General features: G+C 39.5%; 1 protein-coding gene across 5 annotated transcripts in view; it reads right to left on the bottom strand.

The window, feature by feature from the left end:
• Positions 1-22,026, bottom strand: part of ERICH3 (glutamate rich 3) — a 77,138-nt gene that overhangs the window by 38,736 nt on the left and 16,376 nt on the right. For 3 of the 5 annotated variants that reach the window (XM_087719460.1, XM_087719461.1, XM_087719464.1), the window contains 7 exons: positions 20,466-20,591; positions 15,200-15,271; positions 13,210-13,332; positions 10,196-10,357; positions 7,388-7,597; positions 5,020-5,200; positions 1,757-1,943 (listed from right to left, as the gene is read on the bottom strand). In XM_087719460.1, the coding sequence (XP_087575586.1) occupies positions 1,757-1,943; positions 5,020-5,200; positions 7,388-7,597; positions 10,196-10,357; positions 13,210-13,332; positions 15,200-15,271; positions 20,466-20,591 (1,061 nt within the window). Of the gene's footprint in view, positions 1-1,756; positions 1,944-5,019; positions 5,201-7,387; positions 7,598-10,195; positions 10,358-13,209; positions 13,333-15,199; positions 15,272-18,779; positions 19,320-19,354; positions 19,677-20,465; positions 20,592-22,026 lie in introns of those variants that run through there. The other 2 variants (XM_087719462.1, XM_087719463.1) reach the window with 2 other exon arrangements.

Genomic DNA, 22,026 nt, shown 5'->3' with positions numbered 1-22,026 from the left:
CTCTGAAGAGGAAGTGAAGTGTTTCTGGATGGTGCCGTATGCTTATCGGAAAAATCATTTGGCTCTCTGGGGGTTTCTATTTCTTTCCTTTCCTTATTTTGTTCACTGCTGTTTATACAATATTTTTCCCAGTGGGGAAATGTGCACCACTTTTTTGGTCTGTCATTACTTTGCACATCAAAGAAATGAAAATATTACAGAAGAAATGGATGTGGTTGATGTTTTCATTTCTGGCAAAGATGTAAAGAAGGTTCCTGGCCTAGACTAAAAATAAATGCCATATTCTTTTATTTGCACAATCAGCATAAATCAATACCTTTTTCAAACAGAGAATGCCCAGAAGAGCCGTCTTTTGAAACAGCGTAATATATGAACCATCTTTCTGAATTTTTATCTTACGTTTCTCCGTATTGTACTTTTTAAACATACTTTGAAAATAACCAACCTACAAAATCCTAGGCTATAGAATCTAGGGCAGGGATATCAAACTCGATTCATTGAAAGCCACATCAGGGTTGTGTTTGACCTCAGAGGGCAGGGGGCATGGTCATGGTGGGTGTGGTCAGCTCAATGTCGCTTGTGTTGGGGGCATCTGTGGGGGCCAAGTGCTAAGGAAGGACTTCCCTGAGACCTTCCCTCACTCGCATTATAATCTCTCTCCTTCCTTCCTTCCTTCCTTCCTTCCTTCCTTCCCTCTTCATTCTTTCTTCTTCCTTCCCCTCTTTTCAGTACATTTTCGGCTGCAATGGCCTCCTGCAGCCCTCTGCCAGGGAAAATGGAGCTCGGTTTTTGCTGGCAGAGGCACTGCGGGCCATTCCTTTGCTATTTTGGCCAGCCCCATGGGCCAAAACTAAGCACCCCGCGGGCCTTGAGTTTGAGTTTGACACCCCTGATAGAATTAGATAGAAATAGAGTGTCAAAATATATCACAAAAGGACTATGATTAAAAAGAACAAACTACTTTAAGCCAGTCTAAGCCATTACATCATATAAATAGATATCTTAAATTTACCAAGCTGAAATCTATAGTTCACTGTCTCTTTGAAATAACTGGCATTCTGATTGGTTATTTGCCACTAAACATGTAGAGTCTTTATTATCAATATCTTTAGACTTTTGCTTATGGAACAAAGTGTAAAAAAGGGGGGATCTTCATAAATGCAGCTAAAATTATCCACACCACTGGAAAGCTTGAATGAACTAGATCCACAATCATGTAGATGATTCTAATTATGTTCAGCTGAATATGCAAATATGTTTCTTTCTAACTTTACAATCAAACCCCGAATCTTTGAGGCCACAGATTGTGAGGACAATCTTTTGGTAACAGCCTTACTATACCCCATCTTCTCTTCAAATATTCTGTGAACACACAAATAGGCTTAAGTAAATATGAGTCTTTCTCTACAGCTTTCAAGCGAAAGTGGATATAAAAATTAGATAGTTGGAAAAGATTTAATCAAACCTATTTTATAACCTAAATTAATGATTAGGTGAATGTTATGTGTTACAAAAAAATTATACAAAAAATCAAAATATGTCTTGAAACTTAGGCAAGAGAGATCTGAAGTAATTTATGGCCTAAAATAACAGTCTTCCCAAATTTTCCAAGGAGAATCATGCAATTGTAAAATTAATGGAAAAGGTTGTTAATAATATTTTGGAATCAAAATATGTGCAGGGAGGTAGTCAGACATTCCACAGAACAGTTAAAAGTTCTGGCTTTGTGTTGATCAATGTCAGTATCAAAGCATACCTATAACAAGGAGATGATCTTTCGACATTGACGAAACCAAAGTATCCATGTTTGCCTCCTAGCCGAGTACCTTTCCGATGCTTATATTCGCAGCAAGAACTTAATCGGTCAACCTGAATTCCATTCAGATAAAAGGTGAGACTGAAGGGGAAGCCATAATGCCTCCTAGAGATGAACTGAAACATTTCTGCAGTTGAGAAAATTGAAAAAAAGTATATATAATTGAGTTTTTGACCACATTTAAGGTAGACAAGGAACCAGTTCAAGGCCAGCACATTTCCCTTTCTTCCAAGACTGTACTAATTCAAGCTGTAAGTTACAGGTGGCACGTTTCAAAATCAAAGGGATCATACCTGCATAGGGAAGTAGTACTTATAGGAGAAATCTATGCTCAAATTGTCTTTGGTAAGTTTTCAAGATGCAGAAACATTTTATATGTTGTTGTGGGAAAAATAAGAGGAGTTAGGGGTATGGGACATGTTCACAGCCTTGGGCTGTTTAAATAAATGAACAGGACATTAAATAAATGAACAGAATTTAATAAAGGAGAATAAATTTTAAATGGTGAGCTTTCCTAAATACTGTTTTGTATTACTATAATACAAAACTATAAAAACAATAACCTAGTGTTAGTTTCAACATTCATACATTCACATACTGACTAAACAGACTAATCTGATGAATACTAACAACAATAAAACTACTTCCAAACAGACATTTAAACCCAACTCTTTCTGTATATTATCAAGATCCATTTCCCTCCAGCCCTGCTTCTGCTTATTTAGACCTTTATTGTTCTTTTATCAGATCTTATAGAGACTATTTTAATCTGCACACCAAGCAAGATGTGACACTACTATCTGTAAAGCTGCTTTTTCTCTCTCGATAGTATACCACCACACCTTGTTTAGTTCTAAATAAAGCACAGATTTGAATAGTCTAGATGAGAACTGACTAAATCAAGATCCGGATTCCAATGTAGAAGGGCAGAAGCTTTTACCTCAACATGGAATGATTGCAACAATATACCAGCTAGTTACACTACATAAAGAAATACATTTAAGTTAGAGAAGGTATTATGCCCATAGCAAACAGCAGAGATGTGTATATGCGTGCGTTCGCGCGCGCGTGTGTGTGTAGGAGGACAAATATTCACTGGGATTACAAGAAAGAATAATCTAGTTTATATACCACTTTAGCAGGGACGTGCAGTCACTAGAGGCAAGGGAGGTGGAGCCTCACCAGTCTCCTCAGGAAAAAGAAAGAAATTTAAATATATTTTTTTAAATAATTAAAGCCAAGATAGTTGCTACCAGATTCCAGGTCACAGTGGCTTGGTGTCTGCTTAGTGTTAACCAAAGCAGGAGGCGAGAGAACTCGGGGCCTCTTTTCCATAAGGAATTTTTCGCCTTCTAAAAGTTAAGAAACAGTTAAAAGGCAAAAAAAAGTTCAGATGCAAAAGAGGCACTAATTCTCCCGCCTCCTGATCTGGAAGCAGCGAATCATGTCTTCTTGAGCACGCTTACGTTGGGCGGGTTATTTCGGAGGGCGTGCTTCAGAGGAGAGAGGAGTGGGGGAGAAGGAGGAGGCTCGCTCTTTGCTGCAGACCTGGGGGCTTGGCGGCAGAGGCTCTCGCAGGAGCGTGTGCCGGCGGCCCAGAGCAGCCCTGGCTGCGAGACAAGGCAGCGCTTAAAGCAGCCGCTGCCGCTGCCACCGCTCCTCCTGCGGGCGAAGGAGGGGTGGTGGCGGCAGCAGCAGCTTCTTTAAGCGCTGCCTTGTCTCGCAGCCGGGGCCGCTCCGGGCCGCCGGCCGCTGGCACACGCTCCTGCGAGAGCCTCTGCATAGTGCCGGGAGGCCGCGGAGAAGCTTCGCTCCGCTTCTCACCCAGCCTTCCCCCAGAGGCGATCTGGGACTTCCAGCGGCGGAGCCTGGACAAGCAGGCCAGGGCATCAGGGGCGGCGGGGCACTTTGCATCGCAGGAGCCACCAAGCGCCTTTGCTGCAGACCCGGGCGCTTGGCTGCTCCCGCGATGCAAATTCCCCCCCCCCGCCGAGGCTGACCGCTGCCCTGCTTCGCAAAAGGATGCCCAGCTGAGCCTCACCAGGTATAAACCTCACCGTACGTCACTGCACTTTACGTATACCAAAGCTCTCAAATTTCCTATTTAGTGTTTTTAAAAAAATAATGCCACTGTTAAGTAGGCCAGAACTAAGGGGTAAAACTAGAGAAGATAATTGCTAATTGCATAAAGATATCTTTTCTGGTTTGAAGCTTGCTTCTGTCTACTTTCCAACTGTTGCCCTGGACCACTGCAGTCTTAAACCTCTGTATTCTCCTTGTCAAATCTTATCACCAATGCTTTGGAGAAAAAAAAATAAAGTTGAGTATCATTTATTGCAAGTTTGCAATGCTTCTTTTTCTCTTTTCTAGAAACTTAATTATCTGCTGTTTCATTCAATAGCAATCTCAGTATCTTCTGCTCTTCACTTGCATATTTATGGATCAATTCTTTTCTTTTTTTATGCAACCTCTTTTTTAAAAAAAACCCATGGCTTTCTCAAATACCACTCCAGCTTTATTTAACAGTTTCTTCATTAGCAACTGTTTACTCCTTGACCTCTTTCCCTGTTGTTGTTGTTAACCAGTCAGTCTAATACAGATTTAAGGCCTTTGAGCATAGACAACATTATTTCCACATATGCCTAGTGCTATGATAAATTAAATAAATGATAACTAATGATAGAAAAATTATCATTCCTCAGCAATAGCCCAGGACCATGGCATGAGATTAATTCCACCCAGCGTGCTATTCTTCCCTCATTTCGGCCGGCAATTATACCTGGAACAACTTTGCTTAAGTCAACATCATCACCATTGATTCACATTCAGAATCAAACCTCAAGCCTGCATTCATTTCCCTTCTGGAGCGATAAACAGTTCACACTGATATATTATAGCTTTTTCTATGTAGATAATTTGGTATTCATTTTACCCCTGCAAGCATTTTATTAAGCATGCATCTCCATCCAAAAATTAATCTAACCCACTGCATTTTGTTAAATCACCCCTGTACATCCGTCCTTCCACAATCTGCAAAAGTAATTGCAGCCTCATTTTCAATCATGAAAAAGTAAATCTAGACTTGGTTGGAGGCAGCTGGAATATAAGTCCCTGGACACACATAAGCAGACTAAGCTTTGCTGAAATAATTCTGCTACCACTTCAACAGTTTATCCACATAAAAATAAGAGGTTCAGGCTCACCTCCTTCCAGCAGTTTGCCTCGGTACACACATAGGTTTTCTCCTCCACAATGCTGTTGGTAAATTTTTATTTCCTCTCGATAATCTAAAAGGTCATACGAAAGGTGCACGGTTTTTCCCAAATAGACCATGGTAACATATGCATTGCTGTGTATTTGAGGCTTGTAGAATTTTCCAGTGTCCTGCATAAAATGGCAGAGAAATGTACTGAAATATGGGGTGTTTTAGACATTTGTTCCCATGATGTTTCATTCTATTTCGAAATCACTTCAGTACTCACCCATGAACAAATGCTAAAATTCAAAGCAATTTTAAAAATAGATTTAGATACATTCATTAATTCATTTAAGTTTATATAGTAATTTGGAATATCACTGTGGATAGCTCCCACACTGGAGCCTTTAAGAAATCTAAAAACCTGCTGGAAAGGCCTGAAAAGATTGGGGGGGGGGGAGAGAGAGAGAGAGAGAAGCATGGCATTTCAGCTATATATTTACTTCAATAGTCCCTCTATTTGTGTATTTTATCTAACTGAAAGGAACATCTAGGCCAGTTCCAGAACCCAGAATAACAATCTATAAAGTCTACAAGCCCAAAGGACATAATACAGTATACTTCTCCCCTTTTTAACGATGGATTATCTAACTGTAAAAAAGAATTGGCATGGAAATATCTTGGTGTCTATGAAAAGGGTCCAAATAATCTCCATTCCCCTTCTCCACTTTGTAACAGACTGACAAATTCTATGTTCTCTCATATAATTTCCCAATGAACAGTCTAGGAAAGCAGTATTGCTGTTCATTGCCACGAATTTTAATTTCAAAGTGCCCAGAATTAAAAATTCTACTGAACATCAGGAGGTATATTAATTATAACACTCTCGGTATGGAAATGTCCCATGAGTTTTTCTTTTTATTTTCCCAATATTGAAATTCCAGTGTCAAGGTGGCAAAGCTTATGAAGATTTCTCTGAGACTGGGAGGGGATATCAAATCCCCCAACCGATGAGCTGGGTATCATGAATATAATACATACCATGACCTCCAGTCTTGAAAAATATAAGACTGCAATCTGAAAGTATCAGGAGAGTAGAATTTTATTTACGATTAGTTTCTGATACATTCATTGGGGGGGGGGGGGACAATGGGGACAGGTTTTCGGGTATGTGTCATAACCTTGGCCTTCTTTAGGAACCTCATACGTCTCTCTACCCCATCCAGATTTGTCTCCAATCACTGCTATAGGATTGCAAAAATCTTCAAAGACATCACTGGGAAAGTATTTCTTCAAAATACTTTGAGTGCTGCCCACTTCTGCAAGGTGGATCTGAGATACTTAAATCATAATCAGACGTAGTTACCAGTAATTGGAAACAAATGGAGTGAGGTTGTCTATCTTACAGAAAGCCTTTTTTTTACATGCTTAACTGAAATTCATGGAATTTCAGTTACTCGGTTATTTGTGTTTTATTTAAAGTCATCATCCTTAAATTCAGATTTATATAACTTTGTATATAAGTACTTAGTCTCAATGAGTAACTTTGCTCATTGAGACTAAGGAGCAGATATGCTTCCTGACATAGGACATTACATACCTGGGGAACAGACATGACAACATAGTGGAAATGATTAGGTTTATGAGTGATATTCGGGTTCTTGCAAATTCAACAGCTTGATGTCCTTAATTTTAAACTTTATTCAAGGATTCTATGTTTAGGCCTCTTTGGCTAAAAATAAATAATATGTCTTCAACCTATATAATTTTGAGTTCTTTAATATCATGGACATCACATATAACCAATTTTCTAAAAATATTATTTGTATATTTAAATGAGGCTTCTCTAATGAACTTCTGCAAAAGGGCTTATCTTTCTTTTCCAAATTATTTGCTTTATAGTATTAAGCTATATCTATTACCCAGGTGTCTTCCCTAAAATAGAGCAAAAGCTTTCCGATGGCAATTCCTAGAATTTACAGCTAAGATTTTTACACTGCTGTAGCTTGAGAAAAGGTACTCTATATTTTGAAAAATACTTTAAGGAAAGCTTAGATGAAATAGTACAATTAGATTCAGAAGATTGGTTCAAAGTGTTATCTATTGGTTCAAAGTATTTATCTATTCAAAAGACTGATATTAGAAACAAAACCAATGTTTTATAGGAAAGGAAAACGTACTTAAGCAAACTTTCTTTATTTCAAAAGATGTATATCTGTGTGCATTTAAAAAGATGGGAGATGTTTCTTTTGCAAAAAAAAATACTTAAGGAGTATTTCAGCACATCTTTATATGCTAAGTAGAGGACATTACAAAATTACTTATACAAGGGGGGGGGGGGGGGAAGCAATAGTGGAAAGAAGAAAAAGAATCACCCTCATTAGCAACTGCTCCAGGCCATTTGATGAAGTTGTAGGGCGAAACCGTCGACCTCTTCCCACAGGTTTCATGGGGATGATAGTTTTTTCACTTCTGGGTGGTTGTGGAATAGGTATCATATAATTGTTAATAATGGGAAGTCTGTATGGGGATACATCAACTGAAAAATCCATTGAATGCACAGGCCTTAACATCCCTTTGTCCCCCTGAAAAAAATTGAACAAATATTAACATTCATTTAAACACTTAGACTCACAGAACTGTTGAAGCTAGAATTTTCTATTTAGTAATTCCATGCATAAAACAGTATATTTCTTTGCGGTGTTTTTTTTTAAAGAAAAATCTAAATGTCATTGGTTTCAGGATGGATTCCCAGTTAAAAGAGATTTCTCATTTCTGATTCCATGTATAAAATAGATTATAGACTCCATTTTGTAGTAAACAATTGGGATTCCTGACAAGTGCTAAAAAGGCAGCTCCTAAGTGCAACAGGATCAATCGTTACAGTCCAATCTATGATTCTGAACTAGAGGAATAAGTTTGACATATTCTGAGCTTGCAACTCAGGAGCCAGAAGGGTCTCAGGTAACTGCTCAAAAAGAGCAGGACCTGTTGGAGAAGGAGCCTGCAGTTCTGAAGCAGTCAGGTAAGCTCTCACTTGACCTAGATTAGAGCCTGAGCTGAAAAAGATCCATAATTCTTCCACAAAAAATACATCAGCAAGCTTGAACCAGGGCTATAGCAATGCATGCTTGGGAGTCAAATTTCTTCTGCCAAACTTTGGACTTGGTTTCCTGGACATATGCTGCTTCTGATTCCCTGACTGACTCCTGAAAGTACAAGACTCCACCCAGCTTTTATTCCTTCATCTTGGGTTTATCTGCACAGAGCTTCAGCCTCTGAAATAAAATTGTCTGTTTTTCCTCAGCTTTTACATTCCTGCACTGTGCGTGGGATTTATAGACCCTATAAAGACCATTTTTTCTAAGTCTGACTTCTCGCAAATTGCTGGTTGAGGATCTAAACCGAATTACTACCTGTATTTGGAGATATTGTTTTTTCATTATTAAAAATACAATTCTGGAAAAGCTAAAAGTGAGATACACATGGAATGCTAGCATCAAACCAATGTTTGCCTGCCATTGGTCCTATACACCTATTGGATTTCCACAAACTTAATTTTACCCATATTGCATGGGACTGCAAACAGTTTAAAACTGACAGCACTTAAAAACTATAATTTCTAAAGCCGGAAATGATATGAGATACGTTTAAGCTGAATTTGAAGACTATCTGCCCACATTTAGGGTGTATTTACAAGCTGAGTTCAATACAATTTATGGATAAAATTCATGTCATTTAGATGTCCTTATTTTACCACTAGTGCCCTACCAAAGCTCTTGTGGCCTAGGTTTCTCCATTTTGTGGCTGCTTTGTCTCCTATCACCTCATGACTGTCTCCCAGGTTCAATTAATATGATTAAACCAAGAGAACTATCTCCAAACCACATCTATACATTTGATTTCCATCATTCTGCTTTGCTCACAGTTTAACATTTTTGCTTGGCATAAGCTTAACATGGTGGGAAGTAAATCAGGTATCAATGAGTATAACCACAACGCTGCTGCATAAAACAATATTTTAGGAAATATTTTGATCTCACAACTTTCAGAACCTATACAATGACTCTGACTTAATTCAGAGGAGCAGTGGTACTGGGAATTAGACCTGTGTAGTGTTTCAAAGAGATGTTTCCACTCTCCTTCATTATATTTGTCTTATATACGTGCCATAAGCTCTATGGGTCAGTTTGGGTGAGTCCCTCTCTCTCATCCCAACCCACCTTATAGGATTGTTGTTGTGGGGAAAATAGGAGGTGGAAGGAGTATTAGTTATGTTTGCTGCTTTGAAATATTTGTAAAAATAATAAAGGGAAGATTTTAAAAAATCTTTTAAAAAAACCAAATAGTGAAAGAAAGGAAAGAGGAAGAAATTCCATTACAGAAAAAGTGAATATTCAGCTAGTTTTCAAGCAACATCTAATCTTCAGAGGCATCCATGCTCTTCAGCAGTGAAATCCTTTGAAACTTTTCCCCCTTCCTTTATTTTCAGCAGCTGCTTCTCTTCCTTTTATTTATTATTTATCTGTTAAATTTATTTGCTGCGTATTTCACCATGGCAATAGCAATAGCACTTAAACATATATACCGCTTCACAATACTTTACAGCGGTTTACAGAGTCAGCATATTGCCCCCAACAATCTGGCTTCTCATTTTACCGATCTCGGAAGGAGGGAAGGCTCAGTCAACTGTGAGCCAGTGAGAATCGAACTGCTGAACTGTAGTCAGCAGCAGTAGCATGCAATCAATAGGCAGTCAGTAGAAGTAGCGTGCAGTACTGCATTCTAACCATTGTGCCACCACTCTAGGCAGTTTACAACAATAAAAAGGAAGAAATGAAAAAAAGTTTAAAGAAAACAGAAGTAAAATAATAAAACAAAGTAAAGAATGAAAAAGAAAATGAGAACATCAAGACCAAAGGGGGAGGTGGAATCTGCCATCAATCCAGCAGCCACCTCCAGCACGGAACTCCCACACTGGGTCTCTTTAGATGATTCACCCCCATTTGCAACCAATTGTAAGGAATAATTACCCTTTGTTGTTATCAACAGAATTCATTCTGCATTACTTTCCATTTTATTTTTAAGTGTGCTAGATGATTCCTTGTGCATGATTGTACAAAAAGATCTGTATATCCTCATTCTTCTTATTGTACTGCATGTGTAAAGAAATAAATGCTAACCTCGCTAGTAAAATGATATTCTTTGTCAACGTTGAGAAACTTTGGTCTGGAGCTCGAACAAGTCTTTGATGAACCTTCAGTCATGACTTTTCCATAGAGGGGCTGAAGTCGGAGTGGCTGTTGTATGTTTCCTGGAGCAGTGCTTGGTCGAGGATAAGAAATCTGAACCATGAAAGGACACTGACGTTAATACTTAAGTTAGGTTGAGTAAACTGGTTCTCTGTAAGTTTTTAGACACAGCTTCAACTATCTAAAACCACTGGATTTGTAATAAAAAATACCGAGAGGGCACCACACTGCCTATCCCTAACTTAAAAACATGTAGCTTATGCATGTTTCTGAAAATGAAATTGTAATCTATCTACATTTTGGACTTTGGGGTTCAAAAGGGATAGATGCAGTGGTAAAATTCAATTTTTTTACTACCGGTTCTGTGGGCGTAGCTTGGTGAACATGGCAGGGGAAGGATACTGCAAAATCCCCATTCCCTCCCCACTCTGGGGCCAGCCAGAGGTTGTATTTACTAGTTCCCCGAATTATTCAAAATTTCTGTTACCAGTTCTCCAGAACCTGTCATAACATGCTGAATTTCACCCCTGGATAGATGGATAGAAGTTTTACATCTATATCAATTTATATTCATTAAGCTAAATTGTACAAAAGATGAATTAAGTGAAATAAGCCAATATGTATTTCATTCAAATAGATACATGTAGTCCTTGACATATGACCAGTTGCTTAGTGACTGTTCCAAGTTATGACAGATGCTCTCCCGAGAGTTACTTATGACCCATTTTGAAAGTTATGGCCACTGCAGAGTTCCTTCCCCCCACCCCATCCTGCTGGATCCTCACAGGCCTCAGGCAGCTTCCCACCCAGCCATTCAGCCACCAAGGGAGCCTAAAGCCAGGCAGCCAACACTACTGGTGCACACAGGTCTCTGAGACCTTGTAGGCCAAGGCCTTCTTCCCACTCAGCCACCCAAGGCAGTGTGTAAAGCTGCTACTGTTGCCAATGGGGCTGTGGCAACTTGCAGGCCAAGGCCTGCTTCCCAATGAGCCCCCTAAGGGAGCTGGGTACTGAATGCTACTGGCACATGTCGGGTTGTGAAAACTTATAAGCCAAGGCCCTGTTTTGTAATCAGCCACCTAAGGGAGCCTAAAGCTGGGAGGCAGACACTATTAGCGCAGGTGGGGCTGTGAGAGCTTGTAGGCCGAGGTCGTCTTCCCATTCAGCCACCCAGAGACTTGCAGGACTTGGCTTGCTCCTCAGTCAGCTCCAGGATCCAACAGCACCTAATTTACCTTTCTGTCTTTTGCAGAGACCTGCTTGGCTGATGCAATGCAAGACTCAGCATTCCTATAGAGGTTGCCTGCCTTGTGGCAACCTTATGCTATTCTGTAAGCAAATATTATTCTCGCAAGCCTGTAGGGGACTCTGTTTTTTTAAGGAGGCTCCATTTGTTTGTGAAGTTTGTAGATGGGGATAGGAGTCAATAAGCGAGGCCATCTCACTTAACAGCTGGCACCACTTGTGACCATAATGGCCAGCCTCCATCATGGTTGTAAATCAAGGACTACCTGTATTCAAAAATAGCTATATTCTAATAGAGATATATTTAAAATAGTCACATTTTGGAGAAAATAATGTTCGTATAAAAGAGTTTTCATGAAATTAAGCAGGATTCTTTGTATTGTCATCCCACAACAGAGTTCTTTTACATGCTAAAAGATCAATTGGGCGCATATACTTGGACACAAATGTAAAGTTACATGAATTATAAATGAACTCACATGATATAAAATCTTTTTTCTATATATTGGAATTGCTTCTTTTGGTCTAGGTGGTCAAGTTGTTTTAATTGTTATTTTTCAATTAAAAAGAATACCTCATGTATATTTTAAGCCATCCAGTGCCATTCTAGAATTGGGTAGCCGTAATAAATTAAATAAATAAAGATAAGTAATACCTGTAACATTGATTTTGAGTAGCCAGATCTTCATATTCAAGTATCAAAATACATAAGGTGATTATAGATCTGTGATGGCAAACCTATGGCACGCGTGCCACAGTTGGCACATGGAGCCATTTCTTAAGGCATGCAAGGCATTGCCCTGTGAGCTCCAGCACGTGGCCAGCTGATTTCTGCCTTCATTTTCATTCCCGAACTTCCGGTTTGCCTGTTGGGCCGTTTTTCGCCCTCCGGAGGCTTCAGGGAAGTTGGAAAATGCATCATTTCTGGCCTCTGGCGGGGAAGGGGAGACCATTTTCACCCTCCCAGGCTCCTAGAAAGCCATCCGCGCATGTGTGGAGCAGTGGGGGGGGGGGTCACACATGCATGCACAGGGACACGACTCGCAAGGCATTGTTATGGGGATGGGCACACAAGCGCACACAATAGCTCATGAGCTTGTGCTTTTGGCATCCGAGGTGAAAAAGGTTCACCTGTTATAGATACTTCAGTCTTTAAACAAGCCATACTTGCTAAGTTGTTAGGAGGATAAAATAAGTACATATGGCCAATTGAGCCATGAAATCCCAGCATTTTTTTAATCAATTCAGTCTCATGAAAGAGAATTTGTTTTACAAAATCATTTCAAACTGGGAGAGAGATTCAGAGAAATTCTCATGGATAAAATGAATGGCAGACTTGTTTAGCTTCTAGATAGCCAAGGACTATTTTGGAATATCTTATTTTCACTATTCAAACATTTCTTCAAAGGATCCACAGCCTTCCTGATTGGTCATACTTCACTAAAATCCCATCTCTCCATCTATATACATTTGGTGGAAATCTGCAAATGTCCTTTATAACCACAGCCATGTATGATACCTTTACATCCTTTGGATGAAAAGAGTATAAAGAGAAGTCTTTTAAGAGAAGTCTTCCAGTGTTGCAAATTTGCATGATATCACTTCGATTCCATTAAACTAGGCTCCAGTTGTAGGAAACTGTAGAAACAAAATGGAAACAGGACTATGGCTCATCCTATAGAGCCTCATTAGAGCCTCACCGTGTGATTTGATGGTCCTCTCTCACCCAATTTGCGCCGCCCAAAGCGATTTCTTGGTACAGTGGGTGGATGTGGGGAAAGCAAGTGATGGGAACCATCTCCTGCCTTTTTCACTCGTTCCGCCTAAAGGAAGGAGAAATGACAGACTTGACATTACATATACATGTACAAGTTACCTTATGAGTAATATGACTAGGTGAACTAATTTTGCTTTATGTAAGGCTACCTTAAAAGAATCTTGCAAGTCTGAAAGTACAGATTTCCCACGACTATTTTTAACTACTTGATCCATTAAGAGGGGGGGGGGTCATCCCTAATTTTCTTTCTCCAACCATTAAGCCACTAAAGGGTCCTGCTTCTCTTGTTGGATGGTTTCCTAGGCAGCATCTCTTCACCTCATTCCCCATGCTTGTGACATATGTGCAGAGATTATTTTAATGTATACAGCCTGTGGTCTCTAGCAAATACTAAATTCTATATATAAGCAATCCCATGTGAGACAGTCAGACTCCTGTATACTCGTGTAAAGGCAATTCTCTGTAAAGTTAATGTGGCTGCTGCAGAGAGCTGTACTGTAAGCATATGGCTAAGGAAGGGGGGGGGGGAGGGCCTGCTTACTTCTTATCCAGCATCAGTTTGAACATGGAACAGTAATGCCTGAACATGGCTTGAGATACCTGAGTAAACAATATTGTTATGAAATAATGCTCTCTGGCAAAGCTTTTTGTAAATAAGACTTCTACCCAGGAATTCCACCAATATCTTCAAATCCCTGTAGAATCAAGGTCCACATCTGAACCTTCAAATATTAATAAATTTGCTTTAGTTTTATTTTTTGCTGCCTTTGAGTCAGTTATAACTCCTGGGGACTGCAGCCTGTGCAGTGTCCTTGGAATTATTTGTGGTTTGCCATTGCCCTCTTCTTAGGGCAGTTACCCAGCTGGCTTCATGTCAAAGAGATGCCTAAAACTGACTATCTCCTGGTTTCTAGCCTGGTGTCTTCAACAACTCTATCAAACAGGCACTCAAATTGGCTTTTCTATTTATATAAATGTAATTATGCTGCACCATGAGAAAATAATTAGGAAACAGTAGCAGAATGTAACCAAATGCCCACCATGAATAGAATAAAAAGTAATGTAATTGCTAGATATAGGAAAAAGGAGCAGCTCATAAAGTCTGATCAAGTGTTGGGCCATGAAATTTATGCTGCAAAAAAAACAGGACAACCAGGGGTGGGATTCAGCCAGTTTGGACCAGTTTGGGTGAACCGGGATGATAATTTTGCATCTGGTTTGCCAAGCCGGTAGTTGCAATGCCTGGCTGAGGGGCGCTCACCCCTCCTAGGAGACTCCACATAGCCCATTCATCATGCAGGTAAGTACAGAGCCTGGTGCAGAGACTCTGGGAGGGCAAAAAACAGGCCTATCGGAAGTTCTGGAAGTCTGGAAACTGGCTTGTTTCTGGCTTCTGGAGGGCCTCTGGAGCCCAGGGAGGCATTTTCACCCTCCTGGAGGCTTGGGGAAAACCTCAGGAGCCTGGGGAGGGCAAAAAACAGGCCTACTGTAAGTTCTATAAGTCCAGAAATGGGCCCGTTTCCGGCCTCCGGAGGGCTTCCAGAGCCCGGGTGTGGTTGTTTTTGCACTCCCAGAGGCTTGAGGAAAATGTCCAGAGCCTGGGGAGGGCAGAAATCCCCCCTCGCAGTGAAGAGGCTGAGTAGGCCATGCCCCCCCATCGCCATGCCCCCCAAGCAACCGGGCAGAGAACTGGTTGCTAAAAATTTTCAATCCCACCCCTGAGGACAACCATTAGAGGGCAGCAAGGGAATTCAGTAAACTCTCTTTTGATGCTTTTCTAACAGTCATGGAGACTTTTGCAATCCAGAACTGATAGCCCTAAACAAACATGTATCTCTAAGTCTTATCAATAGCAGTCAATTCTAGTCATGGAAGTAGTCAGGGATTCTTTTCAAAAAGAGAGAAATCGTTACCTTGGTTTTCTGGATCCGCTCTCGCCTTGCCGAACTCTCAACTTTTTTTTTTACGTCACCCTGATGATGTCGCTAATTGGTCCATTTTTAAAGAATAAAAAGTAAAGACAAAATCACATTTCAGATTTACCATATGGTTACATCATTCCTAGAGCACATAACATTACTCTTCAGCTCTTACAGCTTTTGTCTTTCCTCCCAATCTTTAAGTGTTGCTTTTTTCTTTTTTCCTCATAATCTCTTTTGGATAGTAGGACTGAGATTCTTTCTGGTTTTTATATATTGCTCTGGTGGCCTTTGGGGAGGAGTGAAGACCATGATTTTTTAAAATATAAATAGAGAAGAAAGTTCCCCACCAAAATGGCTGGTCAAATTGATTGTGTAAGCAAGGCTCATATCAAAGTGCAAGTGAGCGAATGTCAAGTGATTAAAGACATGAGCTTTATTCAAATAGCTATTATTAATCCTCCTACATCCTAGAAACCTGTTCCCTTTCTTTTTCTTCCTTCTTCCTTCTGTCTTTTCAAACCACATCTCCCAGCAAGCAACACTCCCAGCCTAGTTGATAATGATGATTTATAGTCCTTTTAAGAACACAAGTAGTACTTGAGAGCACAACAGAAGAGATGGGATGGGGAAATTATGTAATGCTTTAGCTGTCTATCGAACATTATAAAATCCAAATGTAATTCTCAGAATGTGCGCGGGGCAAAATGGGGTGCCTGTTTCGACAACATCTTGTCCCATTTTCTGCAATGCATCACAATAATTAGGGAGGCTTTCAGCAGAATGGAAGGAAAAAGAAGCAGCAATTCCCAAGCAGACCAAACACTTTACCACTGTGAAATGCACTGTAGTCACATGTCACGTAATTAAGCACTGCAGTTTCACCACTCAATAATGAAGTAATTTTCTAAGATGAATGCGGTGAACAAAGCCATCACCTATACCGCATTAAGTGGAGAAGGCTGCTTAAGTATTGAAAATTTATCTGGACAGGTACAAGCATTTCCCTGATGTTTCTCAAAGTTGCTGTTAAAAATGGAGCATGCCTGGTTTCCTCTGCAAGGAAGTATAACAAGACACTCTATACCTAATGAGCTTTTGTGAAAATGTCTTTTAAATGTAGACAGCAGGTGCTAGGTGTGGAGTGTCGTGTCTAACTTAATCCTGAGAGACAACCATTTTCACAGTTTTTTTAGGTAATAGGCAATAAGCTCGTACGTGTAAATCCCTTGGAGATTTGGATCTAGTAACACATCTGTAAATGTTATAACTAAAGACTGAGATCCTCAAAAATCTTTGGGGGAAAAAACCTCAGCAATTTAAAAGCCATTATTTTTATATATGCCCAACTGCTCCTAGGACCAAATCCTTTAACAAAAATTTTGGTATCTCCTACATTCAGTACATAATGCTTGCATATAAAATAGGAGTATAAAAAAGTAAATTTAGCTGCATTCAGATGAACTGCTAAGGATGGGTTATTGTAATATGCACTTTCAGTCAAGGCCCCTTGGAATAGTCTCTTCAGAAGGAAGCAGGGGCAAGGCAAGAATAAAAAGTGTGGGGAAATCAGTCCTAAAGATTCAGTGTCTAGCTCTAATGTCTTGAAATAATTACTGCCTAAAGTTGTTGACATGCAATGCTGCATTCAGTGTCTGAAACTAGGCTGACCATATCCAGATAGGAAAAAATCAAACTATCACTACTACATGGCAACAAAGACATTAGCCCTCACAACATTTTGGTGCCATCAAGGAAGTCATCTAGATTTTTGTACTTGTCAAAATTCTGACGCAATGTTTATTATTGAAATATCTTAACTTTAATGTTTCTGAAATATTTTACCTTAATCCTTGTCTATCAAGAAATCTAAGTATTAGAACTAGATTTTGTCCCAGGACTCTTATCCCTGAGATAGGACACTTGTCCCTGCTGGCTCTTTCTCCCATTTCTAGCTAATTTAGGGCTTGCTGTGTTTTTTGCATGGTACTTTGAAGAATAACAAATTGAAAATAAAACATGGGTGCTCTCCTTTTACATGCTCCCAGGAACCCTAACTGAATATACAAGACCCAAACAAGCTGTACTATTCAGGAGAAAAATGCAGTGATCTTAAGTAGACCCAGGGATGGAAATCAGCCAGTTTCGGACCGGTTCAGGCAAACCGGATGCTAATTTTACATCTGGTTCACCAAACCGGGAGTTGAAAAGACTGGCTAGCCCCGCCACCGTGCCTTACCACTCCCAGGAGTCTCCACATGGCCCGTTCATCATACCAGGTAAGTGCAGGGCCCACACGGAGGCTCTGAAAGGGTGAAAAATGGACAACCTGGAAGTCTGGAAATGGGTCTGTTTCTGACCTCCGGAGGGCCTTCAAAGCCCAGGGGAGGCCATTTTCACCCTCCCAGAGGCTTGAGAAGCCATGGTGCAGGAAGCCGAGTAGGCTATGCCCTCCCCCCATGGCCATGTCCCCCAGAAACCGGGCAGAGAACCATTTGCTAAAAATTTTCAATCCCACCCCTGAGTAACCTACTCAACTATATTTGTACAGCTTATGTGTTGTGAAGACACATCCTTAATTAACCGATCAAATCTAAATCTTGAATGTGAAATTACAAACTGGCAATATAGATATATTGGCATGTGGACTTTCCTAAACATGGAATTGTTTCCTATTTGCTTTATTTTTACAAAGCAATTAGGTTTGAAAAGGTCTTCCATTTATGAATTCTTTTTAGCTTATGCACTGTAGTCACATGAAATTCCCCAGGCACAACAAGAAAGTCCAATAGAAATGTTCCGTTTGCACTTAACTGCCTCATGAAAGAAAAAAGATCTCTCTGTAAGACTGAATAGGCAAATGTTATATATTGTGTTTGATGTATGGTTGGGCCCAAGTATAGGTGATCTATTTTCGAACAATTGAGGGAGAAAAGACGAGCTGGTAGTCCTAACGAGCATAGTAACATCATTTTTTTTCAACCACAGAAAGGAAAATGTCATCAGCAAGGCATTTGTTGAGGATTTTTAAAACAAATAAATGATAGTCATAGAGAAACAACAAAAAGGTACTGTTTATGCCCAATGTAGCCCATAAAGAAGTAAAATTCTCTGATATGTGAGATGAACAAAACCTTTACGTGGTAGCCATACATTTCCGCTACTACTTCTCATATTGGAACAAGTTTAATTTACATTCAAAATATATACTACAGTTTATTTAACAAATATTCCCAACTTGGTGCCCTTCAAATGTTATGGATTAAACTTCTACTCTGGCTGGGCTTTAATGGAGATGTAATCCACTATATCTGAAGTGCCCAGACTAAGACAAGCCACTATTTTTCATTCCAGCAGAAAATGCAGAAAGAAAAATCATCATTAAAAGCCACATGAGATCTCCTATCTCTATCCCAAAGGGCTAGGCCCCATTATTTCCTTTTCATAGGTCCTATTTAGATTTTTCTTTTTACCCCCAAAGCTTTCCTCACTATCCTTATCTATTTAATTTTCTTGTTTATGTCAGGAAAGGAAATGGGGAGAAGGGAATATAAAAAAAAAAAAATTTCCAAACCAAGTCATAGCTTTCCGCTGCCATCTTTTCTCCTCCAATGCAGATTTCTGTCTGTTTAGGTATAGGAGGAAGGGTAATGGAAGTCCACAACAAAACTCTCTTTGGCAATTCCATTGGCAAACTGTTGAGAACCATTGGCTTAGATGATCCATAAGATTTCTTCAAATATTTTGGCTGTGTGAGGTGTTTCTGATGTTACCAGATGTTTGATCAGCCAAGGGGGGAAAGTGATAGTCACTACTAAATAATCTCCATGTTTGTGCAAGTGTGTATGTATATGCACATCTGACTTAGGTGGTACCTCCTTAGAATTCCAAGATTCTAAGACAGTTGGTCTCAACTGCTGTTTTCTGTTCATTAGGGAAGTAGCATCTAGGTTTCTCAACTTTGCCAAGAACCTGTATAAAATGAACACTGACTTCTTAACAAGGCTCAGAGACCTAAATTTCTTTACGGGGCTACTCCTGAACCATATCTCTGAGTTATAGGTGAAACCACGGGAAACAGTAGCATCACAAAGGAAGTCAGAAGGTAGAAACAACTGATAGGCTGAACCAAGCTAGGTTGAGGCCTACCTCCAGCCACGTTTCCACTTTTTGTGTGAATGAAATAGCGTCTGCTCCTTCCTGTCCTTCCTCACTCTTTATATCTATGCTTTTGTTTGTTCTTGCCAGTTTCCCATGACCTTTGGTGTTCACATGGGTAGAAGTAAGCATTTTTCTGATGGGCTGTGACCAGTTCTTGAGTACACAGATGGGACATGACCTCCTGCTGTCTTTCCCACAGGAGATGACTGTGTGGAATCTAGTGACCAAGGGCTACTTACATTCTGAGGTCTCACCAGTAATCTGGCCAATTACAAGTCTCTTTGCTTCTTCCCTTAACTTTATTATCACCATTTATTTCTAAAACTATGGATTATCTTTTGACAACTAGTTTACCTATCACCTAAGGCATTTTCTTAGAATTGATTACTACAGTAATAAATCTAGAATAAATGAAATTACTACTGTAATTCTCCATAATCATAGTCACTAACACAGGTTAAAAGCACAGACATTCCTTAGGTTACTGAATCAATACAGATTACTTTTGAAACAAAAATTAAGCCTCACAAATGTTCTGAAAGTTAACATCAGACTTCACACAAATTGATCATCATTTTCCAGATGCTCAATCCCTTACTCAGGAGTTCACTTATCTTGCAGAAGGCTCTCTAGATTAGAAACTTTATTGCAGATAAAAATGAAGAGTCTAAACCAACAGTTGATTGCCCAGAACAAGGAATTCAAAGCTGGAAATACCTATGCCGCAATGTTTAAAAGCTCAGCTTCATCACTATCTTTCTAAGCTAATGGGCTCTTGGCTAGTCTCTTGATAGCCTTGGCACCTGGGGTATATTTTCATAATGGTTCTCTCTAGATTAGGAATTGCTGGTTCTTGCCTTGCCAATTTCATCGTTTATTATTAGGACAATTCTTCTGCTCTAATGTATTCTATTGATCATTACTAACCCACAATAACTGTCAAATATGTGAAAATGGATAATTATAATATACTGGTGGTTACTAAACAGTGGGGTAGTTATTCCACTAATCTTAAACACAGTTACACCTGTAGATATTCTCAGAAATCCTGAATATATGAATATTACTTTTGTGAAGAGTAGGCATAATATAACCATACTTCCATATCAAGAGCTTTGTGGAAAATAGCCTGAGCCAAGCATTCCCGTATATACTTCTGATGATCCTTCTTCATAGCATTTAACCGGTATTCCTTGTCTGATATTATTTTTCCACTTCTTGAGATCTGCCATGAAGAAAACAAAATATGCAGACAGAGTGTGTTAGGGAAAGAGGATATAAGACTTATATAGCTTCTCGCCATAAACTAAAATATTTTCATCATAATCTTAATCTTCTCTCAGGGCATGGAGATTAAGATAAGCAAAGATTTCTCTCTAGCAAAAAATGTGATGTTCTACATAACCAGGATCTGGTTATATATGCATTTGGGAGACAGGCTAGGTTCTTCTCATATAAAGTTTTGCTTGCTTTACAGCAAGGATGGACTTTTTCATCACAGACCACATATATCCAGAGAGATAAACTAATAGACTGTTTAGTGGGCAATGTCAATGCATGTAGTTGATGGGAATACCCTTTCTCTTCCCAACACCCTCCTTTTTCTTTTCCAAGTCTGTGGTATAGGGAGTTGAACTGGCTTTCTGGATTTAATAATATTAGCAATAGCACCTAGACTTATATACCACTTCACAGTGCTTTATGGCCCTCTCTAAACGGTTTGCAAAGTCGGCATAATACCATTCGAAATCCAAATGCTTAATTGCTGGAGTTCAATTTTGGTATCCTTTTCAAAACACACATCTTTTCAAGCATTGAAGAGTTGCCTTCCAATTATCAACTGGAAACATGCCTTGACATACCAGATTTATGAAGCCACTCGAGAACAAATCATGCCTGAAAAAAGTATGGAACAGCAGCCTAGTAAAAAATAGCTTAATATTAAGCTTTCTAGTTGGTGCCATTCATGGGTAGAAATGATTTAATGTAACTATGCTAAAAGCCTGAGCTTTGTGCCAAGATAGCAAGTCTACATAGAACCTAATCAATCCATGTCACCAAAAGGTCTCCCATAGCATTAAAATAGGTTGCTGCTGTATTATTGATAGTGAGCCACGTTTATTAAGATGGAACAAAGCTTCAAATTCCATTAATACTTCTTCATCAGTCATTCTCAGTGTGTTAGACATCTTGAGCATAGAACAGGCTTATTTAGCTTCAAATGTCACTTGAAAATGCTAAGTGGCTCATTTGGTGGCATGATTCTCCTCTAAATGGCTTCTATTTGAATGCCTTTTGACCAAGCAGTCTACTATTCTTTATTTCCGAAATTATCTATTGGATTCTTATTTTATCTTTTTTTCCTGTTTCCTATACAACAAACTGACACCCACCAAAAGTTCCATGGTTGTTTTAATACACTAGAAAACTGCCCCCACCTTTGAAATTTAAGATTGCCTTTGTGTAAAAGCACTTCGGAACAAAATATATAAACTGAGTGTCTGCATGGAGATCCCACTAGATTAAATTACAACCCCAGGTACATATAATAAATAACAAATTCCATTCAACTCTGCAGGATATACTTTTAAGTAAATATACATCTTGGATGACTGTCAATACACCACATGATGCCTTCTCTGTTGGCACACAGAGCCTTC

The sequence above is a fragment of the Thamnophis sirtalis genome, unplaced genomic scaffold, assembly GCF_051295495.1.
Source record: "Thamnophis sirtalis isolate CommonGarterSnake01/CBP01778 unplaced genomic scaffold, rThaSir2_p1.2 scaffold_7, whole genome shotgun sequence".
NCBI lineage: Eukaryota > Metazoa > Chordata > Lepidosauria > Squamata > Natricidae > Thamnophis > Thamnophis sirtalis.
Note: the sequence above shows the minus strand (reverse complement) of the source record. Positions and strands in the feature narration are given on the sequence as shown.